The following is a 26,648-nucleotide window of genomic DNA, read 5'->3' as shown; positions in this document are numbered from 1 at the left end:
TTTATACCGTTAACAACAGCAATGGAAACTAGGCCTCTGGTAGTAGTGTTTGCGACAGTGTATGTTAATGCTAATAATAACGTTGCAAACACACTTGTCATAGAGTGCTAAAGACACATGCTTGTTTCTATGAGCATACCTAGTTTACTCTTCAACAAAGGCTACCAAGAGAACAAAGCAACTTTGAGAATATAAGTAAACTGGAAAGTTTTGTTAAATTGCATGTTCCCTCTAAACCAACTTTACTGTCCCTTTAACCTTTTTATAGCATATCTAATTATTTTCCTTCCATATCCTGATAGAACATATTTGAATACAATGTCTATTTAAATAAACTGGTAACACAAATAATGAATAATCATCCACTGAGAATTTATTTTGTTTTTCAGGAGAAGCTAATTCCAATCGTCCATGATGTGGGAGCTCTCATAACATTTATTGGTGGTGTTGTATATATTGTTTTACAGTCTGTAATATCCTATATGTGCCGTACACAGTGGAACAGTATGCGCATGTGTTGTGTAAGAATCTCTATTTCCGTGATATCAGCGATTGCTGTTCTTCCCAGTATCCTTTTCAAGACTGATAAATACAAATGTTCTATTTACTAATACATCTTTTTAATATGAATATAGTTCTATGTTTTTCTTCAGATAATTTGACTTTGTAAAAAATATTTTATGAAGATTTTTTTCTTTTAAATATGTACAATTCTAAAAGAAAAAGCACTGCACCAGAAAAAAGTAAAACTAAATTATATAAAATCGATTTTCGTCATTATTAAAAAAGGGGGAAAAAGGCAACAAACAAAAACAATTATATATAAAAAATTACCATTTTAAATATATATATACAGGGAGTGCAGAATTATTAGGCAAATGAGTATTTTGACCACATCATCCTCTTTATGCATGTTGTCTTACTCCAAGTTGTATAGGCTCGAAAGCCTACTACCAATTAAGCATATTAGGTGATGTGCATCTCTGTAATGAGAAGGGGTGTGGTCTAATGACATCAACACCCTACATCAACTTCCTTTCCTTTGGCAAAATGGGTCAAAAGAAGGACTTGACAGGCTCAGAAAAGTCAAAAATAGTGAGATATCTTGCAGAGGGATGCAGCACTCTTAAAATTGCAAAGCTTCTGAAGCGTGATCATCGAACAATCAAGCGTTTCATTCAAAATAGTCAACAGGGTCACAAGAAGCGTGTGGAAAAACCAAGGCGCAAAATAACTGCCCATGAACTGAGAAAAGTCAAGCGTGCAGCTGCCAAGATGCCACTTGCCACCAGTTTGGCCATATTTCAGAGCTGCAACATCACTGGAGTGCCCAAAAGCACAAGGTGTGCAATACTCAGAGACATGGCCAAGGTAAGAAATGCTGAAAGACGACCACCACTGAACAAGACACACAAGCTGAAACGTCAAGACTGGGCCAAGAAATATCTCAAGACTGATTTTTCTAAGGTTTTATGGACTGATGAAATGAGAGTGAGTCTTGATGGGCCAGATGGATGGGCCCGTGGCTGGATTGGTAAAGGGCAGAGAGCTCCAGTCTGACTCAGACGCCAGCAAGGTGGAGGTGGAGTACTGGTTTGGGCTGGTATCATCAAAGATGAGCTTGTGGGGCCTTTTCGGGTTGAGGATGGAGTTAAGCTCAACTCCCAGTCCTACTGCCAGTTTCTGGAAGACACCTTCTTCAAGCAGTGGTACAGGAAGAAGTCTGCATCCTTCAAGAAAAACATGATTTTCATGCAGGACAATGCTCCATAACACGCGTCCAAGTACTCCACAGCGTGGCTGGCAAGAAAGGGTATAAAAGAAGAAAATCTAATGACATGGCCTCCTTGTTCACCTGATCTGAACCCCATTGAGAACCTGTGGTCCATCATCAAAAGTGAGATTTACAAGGAGGGAAAACAGTACACCTCTCTGAACAGTGTCTGGGAGGCTGTGGTTGCTGCTGCACGCAATGATGATGGTGAACAGATCAAAACACTGACAGAATCCATGGATGGCAGGCTTTTGAGTGTCCTTGCAAAGAAAGGTGGCTATATTGGTCACTGATTTGTTTTCGTTTTGTTTTTGAATGTCAGAAATGTATATTTGTGAATGTTGAGATGTTATATTGGTTTCACTGGTAAAAATAAATAATTGAAATGGGTATATATTTGTTTTTTGTTAAGTTGCCTAATAATTATGCACAGTAATAGTCACCTGCACACACAGATATCCCCCTAAAATAGCTATAACTAAAAACAAACTAAAAACTACTTCCAAAACTATTCAGCTTTGATATTAATGAGTTTTTTGGGTTCATTGAGAACATGGTTGTTGTTCAATAATAATATTAATCCTCAAAAATACAACTTGCCTAATAATTCTGCACTCCCTGTGTATGTATATATATATATATATATATATATATATAAAGATTTATTAACTGTATTATAGAAATGAAATAAAAAATGCAAATAGAGTGAATATCACAAATGTATCCATGTTATCAAATAAATATGTATGTCAAATATACAATAAAACATTTACAAAAAACATTTACCATTTTTATATCTTGTGAATGATATTGTGCAATTCATATAGTAATTTGCTAATGTGGATAACATTACAAAATTCATTGTATATGTTCAAATGTTTTTAATGGTCTTTTTGTAATAAGATTAATGAAATCTTTATTCTTTTATTTGTATTTATGTTGGTTTTTTTTACTTTATCAAAATGAGTCAAAAACAAATATAAACACATTAAAGGGATACTAAACCCAAATTTTCTTTAATTATTCCGATACAGCAGGCAATTTTAAGCAACTTTCTAATTTATGCCTATTATCAAATTGTCTTCGTTCTCTTGCTATCTTTATTTAAAAAGCAGGAATGTAAAGCTTAGGAGCCGGACCATTTTTGGTTCAGAACCTGGGTTAAGCCGGTTTATTGGTGGCTAAATTCCTGCTTTTTAAATAAACATAGCAAGAGAACAAAGAAAAATTGATAATAGGAGTAAATTAGAAAGTTGCTTAAAATTGCATGCTCTATCTTAAAAAAAATGGGTTTAGTATCCCTTTAATAAGCAACTCAGAAATAACGTGCTTTATGATGTGTGCGCTTGCGCATTGTGCAGTTTCTTTGAGCTCAAATGTGCTATTCACAAAGGAATCGTTTGTAGCATATTGATCTGAAGTGAACACATTCAAACAAATACCAGATAAAGGTACTATAAAAAATAACAAATCTGTATGTATTGGCCTTTGAGATTTATCTATATCTCCCTAGGTACAGTAGCTATGTCTGATCGCTGTATAAATTTCACAAAAAGTATGTTTTTTTTTACCTAGTTCTATATTTATAAATCTTGTTTTTATTATAATCCTTAATGCATTGCTCTTCCAGTGATTGTATTTGGTGCATTAATTGGAATAACTAACAGTTATTTGGATCCACACGAGCAGGTTTGTAGAGGATTTAAGTAATATATATACTACAAAGTTCAGGAGTGTGCACGTGTCGGCAGCACTATATGACAGGACTTTTTAAACAATGTTATACACTAGCAAGAGATTGACAGCACTATTTCCTGTCATTTAGTGCTCCAGACATGCACACACTAACTATCTAGATATCCATTTAATACAAGCCCCATTGGAGAAAGTGTAATAAGCATAATTGGCAGAATTATGTTACAGCAAAGTGCAGGAAAAAAAATATATGAAAATGAAAAATTGTATGCACTCCACTGTTAAATTCTGCGTTTAAAGGGACATGTATTCCATTTATTTTTAATTTTGTGACTCAGAGCATATAGTTTTAAAAAAAAAGTTTCCAAATTTACCTATTATCAGATTTACTTTACTCTTATGGTATTATACCTAGGTAGGTACCGTGCACATTTCTAAAGCAGTAAATAACAGGAAACACTGCTGACACCTAGTATTCTTGCAAATGTATAAAAGTTATAAAACTGCCATATATTGATCCAGTCACGTGTTTCACTCTTACACCTTCCTACCTGCTTTTCAACAAAGGATATCACAGGAACAAAGAAAACTTGATAATAGAAGTAAATTAACATATATATATATATATATATATATATATATATATATATATATATACACACACACACATATATATTACACTATCTGAATCATGAAATAAAATGTTTGGGTTTTATGTCCCTTTAAAGGGATACTAGACCCATTTTTTTCTCTTTCATGATTCAGATAGAGCATGCAATTTTAAGCAACTTTCTAATTTACTCCTATTATCAATTTTTCTTTGTTCTTTTGCTATCTTTATTTGTAAAAGCAGGAATGCAAGCATAGGAGCCGGCCCATTTTTGGTTTAGCAACCTGGGTAGTGCTTGCTGATTGGTGGTAACAATTAGGCACCAATCAGCAAGCGCTACCCAGGTGCTGAACCAAAAATGGTCTGGCTCCTAATGGGCCAATCCTGCTTTTTAAATAAAGATACCAAGAGAACAAAGAAAATTAGAAAGTTGCTTAAAATTGCATGCTCTATCTGAATCATGAAAAAAGAAAATTGGGTTTAGTACCCCTTTACTAGCCATTTCAAGGTACATGAAACCCAATGGTTTTCTTTTATGATCTAGAAAGAGAATGCAATTTTAAACAAATTTACAATTTACTTCAATTATCTAATTTGCTTTATTCTCTTGATATCCGTTGTTGAAAAGCTTTTTTAAATAGGCTCAGTAGCTGCTGATTGGTGGTTGCACATAGAAGCCTTGTGATTAGCCCACCCATGAGCATTGCTATTTCTTCAACAAAGGATATCTAAAGAATGAAGCAAATTAGATAATAGAAGTAATTCGGAATGTTGTTTAAAAATCTGTCTTCTCTATCTGAATTAATTTTATGTCCATTAAAGTACAACATTTACAACATACACAGAAATCTGTTTGCCAAGTGACTCATAATGAATTACAGTTTGGCTTTTCACAATCAGCAAGGTTAAGTGAACACACATACTACACACACCCTTGTACTATCAAGAGTGAAATTGCAACATCATAAGCCATAAGCTTTCTTCATAAGTTTGTTTTTTTTGTTTGGAATCAGACTATTATTTTAACTTTCTCCTTTAGCTTGGTTAGATTTGAAGATGACATCTTCCCTGCTGAGCTATGTTTACATTTGAAATAAACTGTGTGTAAGGGATAAATATCCCTTGGCTCATTCAGCAGTTTGAACTTTTTGATATAGTGCAGCTGAAATGCCATTAACTCAGGACTTAACAAATACAACAGAATAGAGAACGGAAATGGCTAAAAGGGACAGTGCACTCAGAATTGAATTTTCAATGAAATCATGCATAGTGTTCAATGCATTCTTTACTCTGTCTTCTTTAGGTATAATTAGATGTGAAAATTATAGTTTTTGTTATTGTTATGTATGCGTTGTCCTCACATACTTAAAAGCACGGCATACTCATTTGTGAGACATGGTGGTCTCAAGGTTAAAATTACCTCGATAGAATTAAGACAAGGGCTTCATAGTACTGGAGAGATTTCTTATAGAATCTTACAAGCCCAGAAAGCTTTACAGAATCAGGCTGATGTCTGCAAGTGTTTGATCACTGGGATCTCAGTGTGAAAAAGCCTGTACCTTCCTGTATGTATTTATAAAAATCCCTACTACAAAGTGTTATGTTTAACCCCTTAAGCCAATCTAAAGTATATATATGTCATGTGGTACGAAGTCCATCGTACTGCATAACATATATACGTTGCAGCTTCAGGAAGCTCTAGCAGTCTTGGCTGTAAGGTGACAGCCGAGTGCTGCTGTTCCGGAGCTGCAGGCAATCTGTCCTCATATGGTAATAGAGTACGATCATTACAGACAGTACCCTTGGGAGGAGCGGGAGGGAAAGAGAGAGGTGGGTGGGTAGCGCAGAGGGGTAGGAGGGAGAGGGATTAGCCCTACACTGCAGAAAATAAGGTTTGGAAGGGAGAGGGAGGGAAGGGATGCTACACTACAGAAAAAAAATCAGGGTGGGGGGGACTGCTTACACTACAGAAAAAATTAAAATAATAAATAGAAATGAAATAAAATAAAATTAGTGCCTAAACTGAGTACTGGCAGACAGCACCTAACATGGCGGACACCATTAGGGGGAACTGTTTGGGAAGGATCAGGGGGGTAAGATGGTAAGGGGGGGTCCTAAACTGCAGAAAATAAATAAAATTAATTTATATAAAAATAAATAATGCCCTAAAACTTAATATTGGCAGACTGTCTGCCATTACCTAAGATGGTGGTGAGGAGCGTGGGTGGTGGGGAGGGTTTATGGAGATGGGAGCAGTCAGGTGGGAGGGTTATCCTTACTCTAGAATACTATATAGTCTATAACCCATGCCAGGTAACTAATTAACCCCTTTGCCGCCAGGAATTTCCAAAAGGTATGGTGTGCAGCTTGAATTACCAGCTTTCTAATTACCAAAATGCAATGGCAAAGCCTTGCATATCTGATACTTCTGAACAAAGGGGACCCCAGAGAAGCTTTTACATCCATTTGCGTTATAACTGCACAAGCTATATGTAAATAATTTCAGTGAGAAACACAAAGTTTGTGAAAAAGTTAACAATTTTTTTATACGATTGCATTTGGCTGCAAAACAGTGGCATGAAATATACCAAAAGGGGCCTGGCTCAATACCTTGGGTTGTGTATGTATGTATATATATATATATATATATACGGCTGGCAAATTTGCCATTGCTATCCAGCAATAATGATTGAAAAATATGCCTTATGTAAATCATTGCTGCACAAGGATGGATGCAAAAAGATATTATATGTTGTACTTATTGTTTAATTATTGTATGGCCTGTAACTATACAATTCACATAAATGGCATAACTTAAAGGGACATTGATGCATAAACTGCATGTTCCTATTTTTCCTTAGAGCATGTCATTTTTGTAATTACTGACCGTAGGTTGCCATGTGCTTAACCCCTGCAAAAACTATTTGGGCCCCCATGATAAAGGCTTCATTAGACCAGCGAGAAATGGCCTTTTTTGTCCCGCCATATGTGCGCCTGGAGAGATTTTATAAACAAGTGGGTTGCTGCCCCTCTCTGTCCTGAAGAGTGGCAATGTGCCTTCCACAGGAAACAAGAAGCATCACTGTCTGACTAAAAGAAGTCATCAACTAAAAAAAAAAAATCAACACGTTTTACAAAGCTGAAAAAACACACTTTGGTAAAACAAAAGCCATGGCTACTGTCTTCTATAGGATATTAATATCATATACACAAAATCTTCTTCCTAGGAAGAAAAGAACACGCCAAAAGTTAAAGGGACATAAAACACAAATTGTTTCTTTGATGATGCAGATAGAACATACCAAACAACTTTCCAATGTACTTCTATTATCAAATTTTCTTTGTTTTTTGTTATCCTTTGTTGAAAAGCAGGAAGGTAAGTTCAGGAGTGTGCACGTGTCTGGAGTACTATATGGCAGCAGTTTTGCAACAATGTTATACAATAGCAAGAGCACTAGATGGCAGCACTATTTCCTGTCATGTAGAGCTCCAGAAATGTGCACGATACCTATCAAGATATCTCTTCAGCAAAGTATAGCAAGAGAACGAAGCAAAAGTTATTATTGAAGCAAATTCCCTATCTAAATCATGAAAGAACGAAAAATTGGGTATAAATGTCCCTTCAATAGTACATTTATTTTAATAACGAAAATACTTTAAATAATATTATAGTATTTTACAGTTACATAACACAATGTATATACATATACAACATACCCACAATCCCCCAGTTATTCATGTCCTTGTTGTTTCACTATTCTATTGTAACAAAGATTAATTTTCAGTGGACACTCAATGAATAGTATTGCTCTTCAATACTGTGTAAAAAGCATACATTTTTGCAAATTGCCCAATAAACCCTAATCTTAAAAAAAAAAAAAAAACTAACACTAAAACCCTAATAGGTACTCACAGTTTCAGAAGTCCTGCGGAGAAGGTCTTCTTCCAGGCGGGTCCATCATCTTCATCCACAGCGAAGGCGGCGCGGAGGTCCAGAGCGGTCTTCCCAGATGTGGCAATCCTCAGTGGTGGTCCTCGGCGGCATGGAAGCTCCTCTTCATCCGATGTCCATTGCATACTGAATATTGAATGCAAGGTACCACAATCAATTTGGGGTACCTTGCATTCCGATTGGCTGAATCTTTCAAAACAGCCAATAGGATTAGAGCTACTGAAATCCTATTGGCTGTTCAAATCAGCCAATAAGATTTCAGTAGCTCTCATCCCATTTCAAAATCGAAAGGTTTCTGACATGGCTAGGAGAGATGTAAGGGGTTTTATTCAGTAGTCACACGTAAAACTAAAGACACCTACCCCACATAAGTCCTATATTACTGTCAATGTTACGATATCTCTAACATTTGATATTTTTTAAAGGGGACATTTTATTTAAAAATAAACTCCACTTGACTAGCTGTGTGTTTTCTACACAACACAGGAATAGCAGGGTAAGCATTAAAATTGCTATTGATGTCCCTTTATGTGAAACTTGAATAAGTGAATTTTCAGAGACTGAGCATTTTGTAACTGTAAAGGTAGTTCCATATAGGTGCAGCATTAGAAGTGTTACAGTGTGTAGGAGTAGGTCATAAGATGAAAACAGAGATTTGTTGGGTGAGTTTTTGGAAATGAAAGCAGAAATTTAAGGTGGAGCAGCATGATTAAGGGCTGTGAAAGTTGGGCTCGGATATAGTTTTGCTGGTTAATGCACTAGCATGCACATCTGCACTCTGTCGTGCACCCACTTTCACATGCACAGCTACAGGTCCCCATATTCATTGTCACAGCAGAGAACATAAGGCTGATGGAGTGGGTTAACTATTTCCTACTTTACAACTCCTGCCTGGCTTTAGCATTATCCAGCATAAAACATGCACACATTTTTTTTAATACAAGCAAATTTCTTATATGGCAGAAATACAGTAATTATCATTATGCCACTATTATTCAGTGTGTAAAATAGTTTGAGTAGACACGACTTACAGAACACTATAATAATGTATAAGTGGGCATATGCTCTCAGTTTTATCTCATTATGTGCATCAATCAGTGCGTCAAAAAGGACATAGTCAAAATAAAATGTTCAGGATTCAGATGCAGCGCACAGTTCTAAAAAGAAATCCAATTTACTTGTTATCAAATTTACCTATTTCTCTTGGTATCTTTTGTTGAAGCTTATCTCCTTTCTATGAAAGCATACTGAGGTAGGCTTATGAGTGTGCTTGGTGTGGTTATAATTTGATGGTAGATAAGAATCAAAAGGCCCATCAAGTCTACCCATATTACATGTTACTGTTTTCTTAGGATAGCCTTATGCATGTCCCAGGTATTTTTTAATTCCTTTACAGTCACTGTGTTTACCACCTCAAATGGAAGTTTATTCCATGAATCCACTACCCTTTCTTTAAAAAAAAAACTGCTTCCTCACATTTCTCTTGTATCTTATACCCTCTAATTTAATATTGTGACCTCTTGTTGGCATTTTTTTTTTTTGAGAAAAATGCTTTCAGCTTCCAGATTATTAAAGACACTAAACCCCCAAATTTTTCTTTAAGGATTGGGGTAGAGAATACAATTTTAATCAACATTCCAGTTTGCTTCTACTATATAATTTGCTTCAGTCTTTAGATATCCTTTGTTTAAGAAATATCAATGCACATGGGTAAGCCAATCCCACAAGGCATCTATGTGCAGCCACCAATCAGCAGCTACTGAGCCTATATAAATATGCTTTTCAATAAAGGATATCAAGAGAATGAAGAAAATTAGATAGAAGAAAATTAGAAAGCTGTTTAAAATTGCATACTCTTTCTAAATCATGAAAGAAAAAAAAATGGGTTTCATGTCCTTTTAAGTCCCTTCATATATCTGAAGGATTCTATCATGACACCTCTTTCCTTTCTCTCCTCTAAACTATACATATTTAGGTCATAGAATATTTTCTTTCATGTGACAGCCAAAAACATAATTTATGTAAGAACTTACCTGATAAATTCATTTCTTTCATATTAGCAAGAGTCCATGGGCTAGTGACGTATGGGATATACATTCCTACCAGGAGGGGCAAAGTTTCCCAAACCTTAAAATGCCTATAAATACACCCTCACCACACCCACAATTCAGTTTAACGAATAGCCAAGAAGTGGGGTGATAAGAAAAGAGCGAAAGCATCAAAAAAATAAGGAATTGGAATAATTGTGCTTTATACAAAAAAATCATAACCACCACAAAAAAGGGTGGGCCTCATGGACTCTTGCTAATATGAAAGAAATGAATTTATCAGGTAAGTTCTTACATAAATTATGTTTTCTTTCATGTAATTAGCAAGAGTCCATGAGCTAGTGACGTATAGGATAATAAATACCCAAGATGTGGAACTTCCACGCAAGAGTCACTAGAGAGGGAGGGATAAAATAAAGACAGCCAATTCCGCTGAAAAATGAATCCACTACCCAAATCAAAAAAGTTTCAATTTTTATAATGAAAAAAACTGAAATTATAAGCAGAAGAATCAAACTGAGACAGCTGCCTGAAGTACCATTCTACCAAAACTGCTTCTAAGAAGAGAAAACATCAAAATGGTAGAACATAGTAAAAATATGCAAAGAAGACCAAGTCATTGCTTTGCAAATCTGATCAACAGAAGCTTCATTCTTTAAAAAGCCCAGGAAGTAGAAACTTACCTAGTAGAATGAGCCATAATCCTCCGAGGCGGGAATCCACACGACTCCAAATAAGCATGATGAATCAAAAGTTTAAGCAAGATGCCAAATAAATGGCAGAAGCTTTTGACCTTCCTAAAACCAGAAAAGATAAAAAATAGACTAGAAGTCTATCTGAAATCTGAATAGCTTCAACATAGAAAGTAAGAATCTCACCAAAGAAGTCTTAGGAAAACAATAATTCCTTCCTAATGTTTGTTAGAATTTACAACTTTAGGTAAGAATTGAAATGATGACAGCAAAAACCACCTTTTCCTGATGAAAAAAATCAGAAAAAAGAGATTCACAAGAAAGAACAGATAATTCAAAAGCTGTTCTAGCTGAAGAGATGTCCAAAAAGAACAATACTTTCCATGAAAGTAATTAATGTCCAGAGCAAGCATATGCTCAAATAGAAGAGCCTGAAAAACCTTCAGAACACAATTAAAACTCCAAGGAGAAGAAATTGGCTTAATGACAGGTTTGATACGAATCAAAACCTGAAAAAAATGATGACTATCAGGAAGTAACACTGCCTTATCCTGATGAAAAATCAGAAAAAGATATTCACAAAAAAGAGCAGATAGCTCAAAAATTCTTCTAGCAGAAGAAATAACCAAAAGGAACAATACTTTTCCAAGAAAGTAATTTAATGTTCAGAAAATGCATAGTTTCAAACGGAGGAGCCTGTAAAGCCCTCAGCACCAAATTGAGACTCCAAAGAGGAGAAATTGAATTAATGACAGGCTTGATACGGACCAAAGCCTGAACAAAACAATGAATATCAGGATGATTAGCAATCTTTCTGTGAAAAAAGAACAGAAAGAGTAGAGATTTGTCCTAACAAAGAACTGCAGACAAAACCTTATCCAAACCAACCTGAAAAAAATAATAAAATTCTATGAATTTTAAAAGAATGCCAAGAAAAGTAGGTCTTCCAGACTCAATAATAAATCTTTCTAGAGACAGATTTACAAGCCTGAAACCAAGCGTTCAATCTCCATCCCTTCAAATTTAATGATTTGAGATCATGATGGAAAAAATGGGCCTTGAGAAAGAAGGTCTGGTTTAAAGGAAGTGTCCAAGGTTGGCAACTGGCCATCCGAATGAAATCCGCATACCAAAACCTGAGAGGCCATGCTGGAGCCACCAGCATAACAAACAAATACTCCATAAGAATTTTGGAAATAATTTTGGAAGAAGAACTAGAGGCGGAAAGAAATAGGCAAAAAGATAATTTCCAAAGAAATGTCAATGCATACACTACTTCCGCCTGAGGATCCCCGGACCTGACTAGGCCCCTGGGAAGTTCTTTATTCAGATGAGATGCCAACAGATCTATTTCTAGAAATGCTCACATCTGAAAAATTGAAAAACATATCTGGGTATGAGAGACCATTCTCCCGGATGTAAAGCTTGATTAACAGAGATAATCCACTTCCCAAATATCTATACCTGGGAAAAAAACCACGGAATTTAGATAGGAGCTGGATTTAGCCTAAGCTAATATCCGAGACACTTCTGTCACAGCCTAAGGACTGATAGTCCTACCCTGATGATTGACATACACCATAGTTGTGATATTGTCTGAAAAACAATAAACGTCTCTTCCTCAAAAAGAAACTAACTGAAAAACTCTGAGAAAACACGGAGTTCTAAAATATCAAATGGTAATCTCGCCTCCTGAGATTTCCAAACCCCTTGTGCTGACAGAGATCCTCAGACAGCCTCCCAACCAAAAAGACTCACATCTGTAGAGATCATGGTCCAGGTTGAGAACTAAATGATGGTGATCTTAACCACCAAATCAAGAGAGATAAATATTAGGATTTTAAGATTTAAAATGCGAAATCCTAGAATCCCTGCACCATAATTCAGCATAAAAGACTGGAAAGGTTCTGTCTATTGAAAATGAGCAAAGGGAATTGAATCCAATGCTGTGGCCATAAGACCTAAAACTTCTATGCATATAGCAACTGAAGGAAATAATAGAGACTAAAGGTACCGACAGACGGAACCCAATAAAATTGTCCCTTGTCTGATAGAGACAAAGACAGTGACACAAACTATCTGGAAACCTAAAAAAGGTGACCCTTGTGAGAGGAATCAAGAGCTTTTGAAAAAAAAAGATCCTCTAACTATGTCCTGAAGAACAAAGTGAATCATATGAGATTCCGCATCCTCAGAAAATAATCTGAATAAATACAGAAAAAAATATGCATTTATTGTATCTAATGAAAACAAATAATGCTATCACTGACCAAAAAAAGGCAGAATAGTTTGAATAAAAACTCCAAAACCCAGTTCCTAAAAATAGAACTGGAAGAAATACCCCAGAAGATTCCAGGTCTGAGCAGCGCTTGAACCCCACGGGTGACCAGCCATGCTTCAACAGTACCCAAAATAAATAGGACCGAAACACACTTAAAGAAAGTGTTAGCCTTACTGGAATAAAATCAAAGAAATTTGGACCGAATAGAACCAAATACATTTCAAAAAAGTCTTAACCTGCCCCTTGCCAGCCAAGCTGGAATACGGCACATACATCGCAATTTAAGGGAGCTGATTTCGAACTGAAAAAATTTCCAATTAAAAACATGTTACTTGGGAAAGAATTCAGGAATTCATTTCTTAATAAGAACAACCAAATTAGTATAAGCTTAAAGTTTTAGTCTTAGAACTCAATCTTGAAGCCCAGAGTAACAGTTAAGAATTGAATCCAATTATAAAACAAATAATTGATTATCTTAGAAAAAAAGAAATATGGATTTTTAGAAATCACAAAATTCTTCTAGCTCAAACAGGTAAAGACATATATTAAAACTCATTTGCGAAAATATTCAATAAAATGAAGACACAAATTAAATTATTAGCATGATAGTCCAGTTAAAAGACCAGACAATACAGTGGACTTGCATAATCAATAAATGCAAAACAACAAGACAAATGCTACAGCACCTAGTCTAGTAAATGTTGTCCCTTTAACAATGCTAAAATAAATCATAATCTGATACTTGATCTTAAAGTAAACAGAAAAACTGAAGCAATTGCAACATCCAAATAAATCACAGGTCCAAGAAAGGTACCTGAAACTAAATAATTTTCCATAAATAAGATACAACCATCTAAAGGAAAATAAATACTATTTTGCTATAGAAACAATAGCATAATTAGTAGGAGTAGAGATAGCCCCAATAAATTGGAGAACCCTCCAAATTGAATTAAACTGCCGGCAAAGAGTATAGTTTAAAACCTTTGAAGAAGGAATAAAAGAAAATTCTCAGCCTATTCCATTCCCTAGTATAAGGAATTGGAAAAAAACCTCTGAAAACACAGAAGAATAAATAAGCAGAAATAGTGTTAGCTAGTCAACAAAGAACAAATGTACTTTAATAAAAAAGTAGATTTGTTAGTGTCAATATCTGATGAAGAAAATTCTGAATGAGAAAAAACATCATCAGAGAAGGATAAATCAGTATGTTGTTGGTCATTTGAAACTTCAATAAAAAAGAAGTTTGAAAAAGACCTAAAAATTTTATTAGAAGGCACAAAGTCAGACAAAGCCTTTAAAATAGAATCAGAAAAATATTTCTTAAAAATCTTCTAAATATTTCTTGTACATAAGATGTAAAAAGAATGGCAATATATAAAGCATAAATACTAATGGATTCTGCATGTAAAAGTTTATCATGATAACCTATTACAAACCATAGCTAAAGATAAACATTCATAACATTTAAAATAAATGAACTTAGCTTTGGTAGGACTGAACTCAGTCAAGCGTTTTTCCAGAAGTAGCTTCTGATTCAGGGTCAATCTGAGACATCTTGCAATATGTAATAGAAAAAACAACATATAAAGCAAAATCTATCAAATTCCTTAAATGACAGTTTCAGGAATGGGAAAAAATGCCAATGAACAAGCTTCTAGCAACCAGAAGCAAATAAACAATGAGACTTAAATAATGTGGAGACAATAATGACACCCATATTTTTTAGCGCCAAAAAAGATGCCCACATTATTAGGCGCCTAAATGCTTTTGGCGCCAAGAATGAAGCCACATCCGGCGACGCCGATATTTTTGGCGCAAAACGTCAAAAAAATTACGCAATCACAAACAACTTCCGGCGACAAGTACGACGCCGGAAATGACAAAGAAAATTTTTGCGCCAAAAAAATCTGCGCCAAGAATGACGCAATAAAATGAAGCATTTTCAGCCCCCGCGAGCCTAATAGCCCACAGGAAAAAAAGTCAATTTTTAAGGTAAGAAAAAAATTAATTATTCATATGCATTATCCCAAATAATGAAACTGACTGTCTGAAATAAGGAATATTGATCAACCTGAATCAAGGCAAATAAATGTTTAAACACATCTATTTAGAACTTTATATAAAAGTGCCCAACCATAGCTTAGAGTGTCACAAAAAAATAAGATTAACTTACCCCAGGACACTCATCTACATGTAGTAGAAAGCCAAACCAGTACTGAAATGAGAATCAGTAGAGGTAATGGTATATATAAGAGTATATCGTCGATCTGAAAAGGGAGGAAAGAGATGAATCACTACGACCGATAAGAGAGAACCTATGAAATAGATCCAGTAGAAGGAGACCATTGAATTCAAATAGGCAATACTCTCTTCACATCCCTCTGACATTCACTGCACACAGAGGAAAACCGGGCTCCAGCCTGCTGCAAAGCGCATATCAACGTAGAATCTAGCACAAACTTACTTCACCACCTCCACGGGAGGCAAAGTTTGTAAAACTGAATTGTGGGTGTGGTGAGGGGTGTATTTGTAGGCATTTTAAGGTTTGGGAAACTTTGCCCCTCCTGGTAGGAATGTATATCCCATACGTCACTAGCTCATGGACTCTTGCTAATTACATGAAAGAAATGTAATTTTCTACATAACTGACTCTCTAAGGGATTAATGTATGTAATAATACAAAATGTATAAATAGGAAAATGCTGTGCATTATAGGCAATGTTATACACTGTAGATCACTGTGAGATTCAATCATAGAGAAAGATAGTGTGAACATCCAGGTTGTAAATCACTTGTTTAGGCTTAAAAAAAAAGCTAAATATCAAACTAACCTTTTCCAAAATGTTCTTTTACACAGGGTTACCGATATCACATGGTAAGCGCTATCTGTGAGTGGATTATAGCATTCAGCTTTAACATGTATTTCCTAACGTTCATCAAAGATTTTCAGGTGGGTATGAAATATATTTATAAAGCTTTACGAAAGTAAAAAGAAATATATTATTATGGCCTATTATATCCTACAGTTCACTTGGTTCTGGTATGTCCTATATCACTTGGGCCTACACCACCCAGAAATCCCTGCACTGTGCATGACTTTTTATGTTTGTTTTTAACCAATTCCATTTTGTTTAGCGACCCAACCTCTTTATTATATGGTTTTCAAATGCATTCATGCTACAAACACAGCCTTGTAACCTGTATGGGAACAATTTGACACCGATATCCAATTTAATAAGAAAACATTTTATTTTCAAAGGACATTTCCATCTCTCAAATTCAACACTTCAATTTGTTGAAAAGACATTGTGAGTCTTAATGTTGCTTCTTGTGCATATACAATTTATATTAATGAAGTATGTTTAAAAGGAAAAATAAAAAAATATACAGTATATTTAAATCACACTTTTACATTTGCAACTTGGAAATAAATTGAATATGATCATTTCAATTTATGATTGCAATGAAGTTTAAATATATGAAAATTATCTAGATTTAAAATAAATAATTGTACGTCATAAATTGATATTAATGGTTAAAGAAGCATAAAACCACCCTTTTTCATTCATTATTCAGATAGGGAGTACAGTTAAAAAAAAAAACTTTCTAGTATACTTCTGTTTTTGTACTTTTGATATATTTTGTTGAAGAGCATACCTAGGTAAGCTCAGAAGCGAGCATGGGTCTGGACCACTATATGGCAGCAGTTTTGCAAGAATGTTTAACATTGTTAAAAATAGTCTTCTCAAAATGCAGCTACATAGTACACACCCCTGAACCTAGCTAGCTATACTTTTCAACAAAGGATGCCAAAAGAACAAAGTAAATTGATAGAAGTAAATACAATTTTTTTTTATTAAAATTGTACTTTGTACCTGAATCATGAAAGAACAATGTTGATGTCGTTTTCAGTGAAAAAAATAAACTGCATTCAAGTATCAATATTGAATGAACAAATGGGCTGCCATGTTTTACTTGTCATTGGTTGTGTATTGTTTGCGTCCATTAAAGGGGCATGAAACCCATAAAAAAAACTCTTTAATGATCCAGATAGAGCATACAATTTTAAACAACTTTCCAAATTTCTATTATCTCATTTGCTTTGTTCTCTTGGCATTATTTGTTGAAAAGCATAACTAGGTAGGTTTAGCAGCTAAGAGCTAGCTGCTGATTGGTGGCTGCACATATATACCTCTTATCATTGGTTTACCAATTTGTTCAACTAGCTCCCAGTAATGCATTGCAGCTCCTTCAACAAAGGATACCAAAAGAATGAAACAAAACAGATAATAAAAGTAAATTTGAAAGTTGTTAATAACTGTATGCCCTATCTAAATCATGAGAGATAAAGTGTGAGTTTCTGTAACCATCATTGTGAGAACAGACATGGCAGTTCCTACACCAATTTGTTTTTGCATGTTTTAACAACAATTTAGTGATATAAAACTTTCTAATTCAAGTGTGTGCTTTTATAGTGGGGGCAGTGTCAAGTATTGAGAAAGAACTGTGCTTTGACTGCTGCTGTGCTTTCTAGAAATGTATTCTCATACTCTTGTTATTTCTGATGTGCACAGATAATGTCTATGTTATCCCAGCTCTATGCTTAGTTTACACAATTCAAGTTTAAAAAACAAACAAACGTACTTTAGTGTATCTAAAACTATTACTTATGCAATATCCAATGATGAGAAAAGCTTGTTAGAATGTGCAAACAAAATTAATGTTACAGCACCCTCTGCTGGCAGTTTACTAGTAAAATAAATGAATTGCTACATAAAATGTTCAATGTTTAAAAATGAAACAGCATCTAATTCAGAAAAATCATGCTATTTTTAAACAAATTATGATGATGAAAAACATCTTAACATTATACATTTTGCTCCCTTCAGATTTGATTATTTAAATGCCATATCATATAAACAGTTTTACTATATTGTTTTTCTCATGAAACAGGCTCTGTTAAGCTACATACATCAAGTGTTGATAGCAAAATGCATCCAATACAGTAGCAGCAATGTTTTATAAGTGGTACTAAAGGGATACTTGCCTAGATCCCAGAACCAGTAATCACATTAGATCCCTGTTGGGATGTTGGCAAACATTTCCACATCATCCGGCATTCATAATTGTGATGCCAATAAAAACCTCCATCATTATCAGAGTTACAGGTTCCAGTAAGATCAGGAGGCCAGAGACAATCATTTTAATAGGGAGTTTTAACTAGACTTTGTGCAGGGCTAACTCAGATGTTCTTGAGGGAAATACTCACTGGGTTTGGCCCTTGGAGATTTCAAATCACCTGCAATTCATCTTTTTTGTTGATAGAGCCCTTAATTTAAAAATGATTTCCTTAGCATTTTATTATAGCAGATTAGGGGTTGTCCAGTGAGGTGGAATTTCAGCCTCTATTAGCCTTTGCAAAAACCATTTCTTGCAGTCATCTTCCTCAGTTTGAGGTCTGTTTTTAAATGAAAGATTTTTTTAAAGAAATCCTTATTGATTAAAGGGGCATAAAACCCAAAAAATGTATTTCATGATTTAGGTAGAACATCCAATTTTAAACAACTTTCCAGTTTACTTCTATTATGTAATTTGCTTCATTCTCTTGGTATCATTTGTTGAAGGAGCAGCAGTGCACTACTGGTTTCTAACTGAACACATGTGTGAGCCAATGACTATATATATATATATATATATATATATATATATATATATATATATATATACACATACATACACACACACACACATATATGCAGCTACCAATCAACAGCTAGAACCTATATTATTTGCTGCTTCTGAGCTTGCTTAGATAAACCTTTCAACAAAGGATAGCAAGAGAAGGAAGCAAATTAAATAATAGAAGTACATCGGAAAGTTGTTTAAAATTGTATTCTCTATCTGAATCATGAATCTCTAATTTTGACTTTACTGTCCCTTTAAGTAACCATTCAGGATTAGGGAGGGAGGGCACAATGACACAACTGAAAGCTACCAATCTTTTAATTACTTAAAAATATTTATATAGAAAGGAAAATTGACCCAGCCCATACTTGCTAGGACTTTTGTCCTACTCAAAAAGAAAACATTTCATATAAAATGTAATCGCAAAAACACAATAAAGAAGCCACTAAATGATAAAACAAGATTTTTCTGCGGTCTTGGAGAGTGTGGAATTTTTTTTAATGCTTTAATACTTTGTTTGCGGCAGTTGTTTTTCATTTGCCACTTCCCACCAGCACGTGCCTGATTTAAAGGATCCAATAAGGATGCGATACTGGAGTAGACATAGCTATCCACTCTATTGTTTTGCAGTTATTTCTTTGATTACCTCAGCTGAGGACCACGGCAGGGCTAAACAGGTGAAGACTGCAGTATGCGACTCTCAGAATAGGAAAGGACACTATTTTCAGGTTTCAGATAAACAGAACAAAAACAAAATTTATGCTTACCTGATAAATTTCTTTCTTTCTTGACACAGTGAGTCCACGGGATCATCTTAATTACTGTTGGGAATATCACTCCTGGCCAGCAGGAGGAGGCAAAGAGCACCAGAGCAAAGCTGTTAAGTATCACTTCCCTTCCCATAAACCCCAGTCATTCGACCGAAGGAAAGGGAGAGATAGGAAATAACACCAGGTGCAGAGGTGCCTGAGGTTAATAAAGCAAAGAAACTGTCTGAAAAACAGGGAGGGCCGTGGACTCACAGTGTCAAGAAATAAATACATTTATCAGGTAAGCATAAATTGTGTTTTCTTTCCAATGACATGGTGAGTCCAAGAGATCATCTTAATTACTGTTGGGAATTAATACCCAAGCTAGAGGACACAGATGATAAGGGAGGGACAAGACAGGTAACCTAAACAGAAGGCACCACTGCTTGAAGAACCTTTCTCCCAAAAAAGAACCTCAGTCAAGGCAAAAGTTAGAAAATGAGGACAGGGCATGCAGAGAAGACCAAGTAGCAGCCTTGCAAAACCTTTCCAGAGAAGCTTCATTCTTGAAGACCCACGAAGAAGAGGAAGAGATTTAAATTCTCTCAAGAGACTGCCGCCCAGCAGTCTCATAAGTAAAACCAATTATACTTCTCAACCATAAAGAAAGATAAGAAAGATAAGAAACAGAAGCTTTCTGACCTATACATTTCTTAGAGAAACAGACAGGGCAGAAAACTAGCGAAAAGACGGATGAGAAAATAGGAGTTCTACCTGAATTCAAACCCACAACCTCCTGCTTAAGAAGCGGTGGACCTAACCACTACACCACATCTCCTTAGTCGCCTGAAAAAAAAAAAAATCTTAAATCAGGCACAACCTCCAAGTTGTATAACAAACGTTCTTCAGAAAAGAATAACTATGACAAAGAGAAGGAACAACAATTTCCTGATTAAACTTCTGTCCGAAACCACCTTAGGAAGAAACCTAATTAAGAACCACCTCATCTGCATGAAAAAGATAAGGCGAATCACACTGCAAAACTGAGAGTTCCAACACTCTCCGAGCAGAAGAGAAAACAATAAAAAACAAAACCTTCCAAGATACCAACTAAATATCTATGGAACGCAATGGCTCAACTGAGCTTGCTGCAAAACTTTAAGAACAAAGTTAAGGCTCCCAGGAGGAGCAACAGATTTAAAAGTACAGGCCTGACAATAGGATTGCACATCTGGCATGTCCGCCAGATGCTTATGCAGCAAAAAGAAATGCATAAATCTGACCCTTTCCTGAAAAAAGGACTTAATCCAAGAATCCTGATCCTACTTTAAGAGTAGCCCTGGATTCACACGAATAAAGATATTAACGCCATAGCTTATGATAAATCTTCCTTAACAGGCTTGTAAGCCTGAATCACGGTCTCAATGACCGACTCAGAAAAAAAATATGCTTAGAGAGTACTAAACGTTCAATCTCCAAATAGACAGCTTCAGAGAAACAAAATTTGGATGAAATAAGGAACCCTGATCATAAGGTTCCTACTCAGAGGCAGTCTCCAAGGTGGAAGAGATGACATCTCCTCTAGGTCTGCATACCAGGTCCTGCAAAGGTCACGCAGGGACAATTAGAATTACCGACGCTTTCTCCTGTTAGATACGAACAATGACTCGTGGAAGGAGCGCAACCAGAGGAAACAGGTATGTCAGCCTGAAACCCCAAAGAACCGACAGAGCATCTATCAAAAGTGACCTGAGGATCTCTCACAAACCATACCTCTGCCACTTGGCAATTTGTCGAGACGCCATAAGATCCAACTCTGGCACCCTCATTTGAGGGTTAAGTTGGAGAACACTTCTGGAAGAGTTCCCACTCCCCAGGATGCTACCCAGTTGTCCACTCCTGGAAAGTGGATGACAAAAAGACAACAACAATTGAGAGCTTTCGCTTACTGAACAATCCAAGTCACCTCCTACATGGCTAAGGAACTCCGAGTTCCTCCCTGGTGGTTAATGTAAACCATTGAGGAGGTATTGTCCAACTGGAACTAAGCTAAGGACAACTAAGGCCAAGCTACCAGAGCATTGTAAAACACTCAATTCCAATATGTTAAGGAGAAGAGCAGACACTTCTGCGTTGAAAAGAAGACCAAGACTTTTTTCCTAGCCCAGATCGTTGGCGTCCGTGGTCACATCACCCAGGAATGTCTCTAGAAACATGCGCCCTGAGACAGATATTCCTGAGAAAACACTTATGGAAGAGAGTCTATATTAATCCTCTCCATTCTATGGAAAATAGCAAAGGGATTGATGACCATGGTAACCATCATACCGATTCCATATATTGAGTCACTGAAAGTGAGATTAAATCAACTTCAGGAAGATCCCAACCTTCAGGATGTAAAATGACTAAGCTATACGCTGATAGCTGGGCAAGAAGGAAAAGGAATAAATCCTTGATATCTGACTTTTATTAGAAATCTTCTCCTAGATAGAGAATCTATTAAACCAACAAATTCCATCTTGTGGATGAAAACTCCGTATTCATCTGCCATCCATCCAACTTGAAAAGATCCCGAACCATGGAAACTATAAAAACACCTCCTCTAGGTCTAAATTCGTTATGAATAGACCTCACTGAACCAGAAGAGAAAGGCTACTATTTTGAAGGTCAGAAACTGAGAAACTTGAGGAAAATACCTGGGTCCCGTTCCCAGCCCAGTTCAAGGAATGTATCTCATCATACCTGGATTGCAGTTACTCTCGAAGGAGAAATCTGTCTTAGAGGAAAACAATAGATTGGACTCTAGAAGATATGACTGACACTACATAAGAGAAGAAACTGGAAAACTGTCCTTTAGACTCATTCTCTTGTGTGGTAGAAAAAAACAACAACCTTTTTTCCCCAAAAAGTCAGACAATAAATCTGCCAGACCAAGTCCAAACAAGGTCTCATACTTAAAAAGAAAAAAACACAAGCTAGAGTTTGGAGGAACATATAATTTGAAACTGCCACTGCAGAACTATAAGCCTAGACCGTACCACCAAGATACCAAAAGGCTTCTCAGCTGACCAAAAAGTCAGCCACAATGTCCGCGGCTAACACAGCAAGTCTACTAAATAAGACAATGCTCTAAATGAACAACAAAACCTCCAGCCTCTTATCTATGGATCCGAAAGGGAACTAGCTACCCTTAATAGGGATCGGGGATTTCTGAGCCATAGCAGAAAAACTCTTCTACTCAGGGCACCGTGCATTATACTGGAGTTAGCAACAGGAAAATCCCTTAAAGGACGAGAGACAGGGAGAAAGGTATCCCTAGCTTCTCCTATTCCTGTGAATATCAAAGGCACATCAAGAACACGTCCTCATAGAAGGAACATCAGAGAAAAGTTAAAGTTTACAAAACTTCCAAAGGTTGACAACGACAAAGGAATCAATGTCGTCCAAGTAGCCAAAACCTCCTATAAAATTACACGAGGTGAAAAAGCATAAATCTGAAGGATAAGACTTCAGTATCGGATGAAGGAATTACACTATCCAATTCTGAGATTTCACCCTCAGAAAAACTACCAGCCAATCTCCTCAACTCAGAGGAGAGATCCACCGGCGAATAAGAAAGAGGAACAGAAACCTTACAGTCTGAAATATAACATATCCTCTTGCATATTTCCTGAAGTTAAGAAAAAAAAACAGGCAAAGCCGCAGATATCGCAGAAGATGCAAAATCTGTAAGCAAACATAGTCCTGGAGACTTAGAGGAACCGCAGGGCACTGCATGCGATGCCAAAAAAGGCTTGGGACATAAAAGGTGAGAGCTGTGGCATTGCCTAAACAGCATCACCCTAGGAGACATAAGGCTCAGAATAATGTATACCATCAATAGCTTAACTGACAAGGAGGTACAGAAACATCTAGAACAGACTAAAGCTATTCTATTTTAAATATACTTAAAAGTATTTAAAATGAATCTATGTTATTCTACAAAATTTCATAATAATATATATATATGAATAGAAATACAGACATTAAAATAAACAGAAGATATGAATACATTTCTCATCCAACAAGAATTTTATCTTATCAACAGAGCACTGATCAGCAAATAAATCCCTGTGTAAGAAATTAGGCTCTTGCATATTTCTACAACTAGAACCTTTATTTGATAAAAGAAAGACATTCTGGTATAACATATCTTGCATATTACTTTAAGCAACAATTCTCAATGCCGCTAAGGCAAAAAGAACAACCCCATGGCTATATCACAGAGAAAATGTGAATGCGATATATACGACATCTAACAGAGCCTTCACTTCAAGGGATACGGAACTTACCAATAACTCCATGCCGGAGAAACGAGACAGGGAAAAAATAATACACATACTCCTCAAAAACATGGCGCCGCTCCAATAATTTGAAGGAGGCGTGGCTAAAATTGGCACGGAGTGGAAGCTGGATTCATCTCCCTCATTCTATCTGCTAACTCAATTAGAAGGGTTCCTTTCCAGAGAAGTTTCTCAAGTATCACTTCCCTGCCGAACCAAGGATAAGTTACCGAAACAGTACACTGACATAGTCTAGCAGTTTCCACTCCTTACCGCTCTGATAAGCATTTCTAAGAGCGGGGAAGGAGGATACAAATGTGTGCTTAGTCTTCTCTCATTAAAGATACAAACACATATACGCAGCCCCTTAGAAGGGCACCATTCGCGCTCTCCTAACATTTCTGATACTTAGATAATCATGCACAAAATGGGGCTGCCATCCTGTACATTAACATAATAAAAATGTCCCCAAATAATGAGAATATTCGATCTGAGCCCCAAAGACAGTTAACCCCTTCCTTGCTATGAAGGAGGTTAACCCTTAAGTCTCCAACACATGCAATAATGTGCCTGCCAACTGCCTCAACCATCAAAAAAGGATTTTGTCCCATTAAAAAGCAGAGGGTCTTAACCCCTTTAGCACCAGCCTTCTAGCCCCAGAAGAACAAAAGGCACTTACCTGCATTCTAGCGGTCCGGTAGTCAGATGACTCACAAAGTATGAGAGGATGCCGCTCCTCACAGAGACCTGTGTGAAAAGAAAGACGGAGTAAACCTACTCAGGCTTTCTATACCAGGGCAGCAACATGTTAGGAAAACACAGCAAAGTACACTTTACAAGTTCGTAACTGCTTAAAAGCTACCAAGAGACTAATGTGGAATACAGCTAAACCCAGCTTGTGATGGAAGACCAGAGCAAGCTTGCTCAGACTTCAAAACAAAAAAAATCTTAATAGAAGAGTGTTATACAGACACCTAATTATTTCACCTCCTCCTTGCACTAGAGGCAAAGAGAATGACTGGGGTTTATGGGAAGGGAAGTGATACTTAACAGCTTTGCTGTGGTGCTTTTGCCTCCTTCTGCTGGCCAGGAGTGATATTCCCAGCAGTAATTAAGATGATCCCGTGGACTCACCGTGTCATTAGAAATAAATAAATAATAATAGTATATCACAAAGTTATTTTAGAATTCAAAATTAAACATTTTATATTATAATATCAAAATGGTTTATGTCACTTTTTAAAGAGACAGTAAAGTCAAAATTAAACTTTCATGATTCAGACAGAAAATGCAATATTAAACAACTTTCCAATTTACTTCTATTATCTAATTTGATCTGTTTTCTTGGTATTCTTTATTGAAAAGCAAACCTATATAGGCTCAGGAAGAGCAAGGCACTACTGGGAGCTAGTTGATGGTTGGTGGCTGCACATATATGCCTTGTGTCACTGTGTCACCTGATGTGTTCATCTGGCTCCCAGTAGTGCATTGCTTCTCATTCAACTAAAGAAAAGAGAATGAAACAAATTGATAATAGAAGTAAATTGGAATGTTGTTTAAAATTGTGTGCTCTATTTGAATCATGAAAGGACAATTTTGTGTTCTATATCCCTTTAAGGTATCTTACACAAGCTCCACCAACTACCACTGACCACATTAAAAATTACTATACTTAATACTATCATTTCATTCCTTTTTTTATATTTCTTCTTGATTTTTGCTTCATCAAATGGTTAGACAATACATACAATGTAACTTTGCAACGAGATACATTTTTTCAATAATTTGAGTGATTTTTAAAGAAGTTTGTAACTTTAATACTGGATTGACACCTGATTACAACTGCAACTTTTCTGATCAAAATACATACAAATTATATACCACAATATTAACTATATTGTTTATAACTACAGGGAGTCACTTTGAAGATAACAACGGAAATTCATGACGACTTTAGATGACAACTTCCATCTTGCACCAGCAAAAAAAAAGGGACCATGTTAACATGCAATTTGCACTTTTCAAATGCAGGCATTTCTGATATCATTTTTGTTACTCTGAATAAACCAAAATTTACAAATTTTTCACTTGTTTTTGTAATAAGCATACATGCCAATACATCATTTAATTTTCACAGACCTGTGTAATCAACAGCTTTGTATACTTTTAAGTAATTTTATAACATTGGCCTAGATCAATAAGAAATATTAATTAACGCCTTCAGGACGAAGGCAATTGTCCAGGTTCTCAATGTAAAAAACCCCTATAATTTTATCTACGTTTGTTTAAACATAATTATCTCTTTCACATTTCGTGCAACCACACTTATTATATATTGTTTTTTTTAGAAAATAAATAGGGCTTTCTTTTGACATTGAATCCCAGAGGCACAACTTTTTTTATTTTCTGCGATGAGATTTTTCTAGTGAAAATTTTTATGCAGTGTCTCACTGCACACACACACACACACACACACACACACACACACACATTATATATACATACACATAGATACAGTATATATATATATATATATATATATATATATATATGACACACACATATATACACATATACGCACACATGCACAAAGAAACACACAATATATACACACACATATACATACACACATACACACAAACACACATATACACACACTTATTAAAGAGAAAAAAATCTGGCTCCTAAAAGTTTTTTGGTTGGCTCCTAGACTTAAAATAAATTTGCTAAGCCCTGACTTACCTTATCTGCAATGTGCTATTACACTGTACAAGACAGGAAGGGGGAGGAAATTGACATACATACACACGCAGATACATACACACACAGATACACACAAA

At 35.9% G+C, this 26,648-nt stretch overlaps 1 protein-coding gene across 2 annotated transcripts in view; it reads left to right on the top strand.

The window, feature by feature from the left end:
* The window catches only part of DRAM1 (DNA damage regulated autophagy modulator 1), a 148,059-nt gene extending 122,168 nt beyond the window's left edge, over nt 1-25,891 (top strand). For both annotated transcript variants that reach the window (XM_053716980.1, XM_053716981.1), the window contains 4 exons: nt 390-567; nt 3,405-3,463; nt 15,910-16,002; nt 25,722-25,891. In XM_053716980.1, the coding sequence (XP_053572955.1) occupies nt 390-567; nt 3,405-3,463; nt 15,910-16,002; nt 25,722-25,769 (378 nt within the window). In that variant the 3' untranslated portion in view covers nt 25,770-25,891. The remainder of the gene's footprint in view (nt 1-389; nt 568-3,404; nt 3,464-15,909; nt 16,003-25,721) is intronic.
* The last annotated feature ends 757 nt before the right edge of the window (nt 25,892-26,648 follow it).

Source organism: Bombina bombina, chromosome 6, assembly GCF_027579735.1.
Source record: "Bombina bombina isolate aBomBom1 chromosome 6, aBomBom1.pri, whole genome shotgun sequence".
NCBI lineage: Eukaryota > Metazoa > Chordata > Amphibia > Anura > Bombinatoridae > Bombina > Bombina bombina.
The sequence above is the reverse complement of the archived record's forward strand: the minus strand, read 5'-3'. Positions and strand labels throughout refer to the sequence as shown.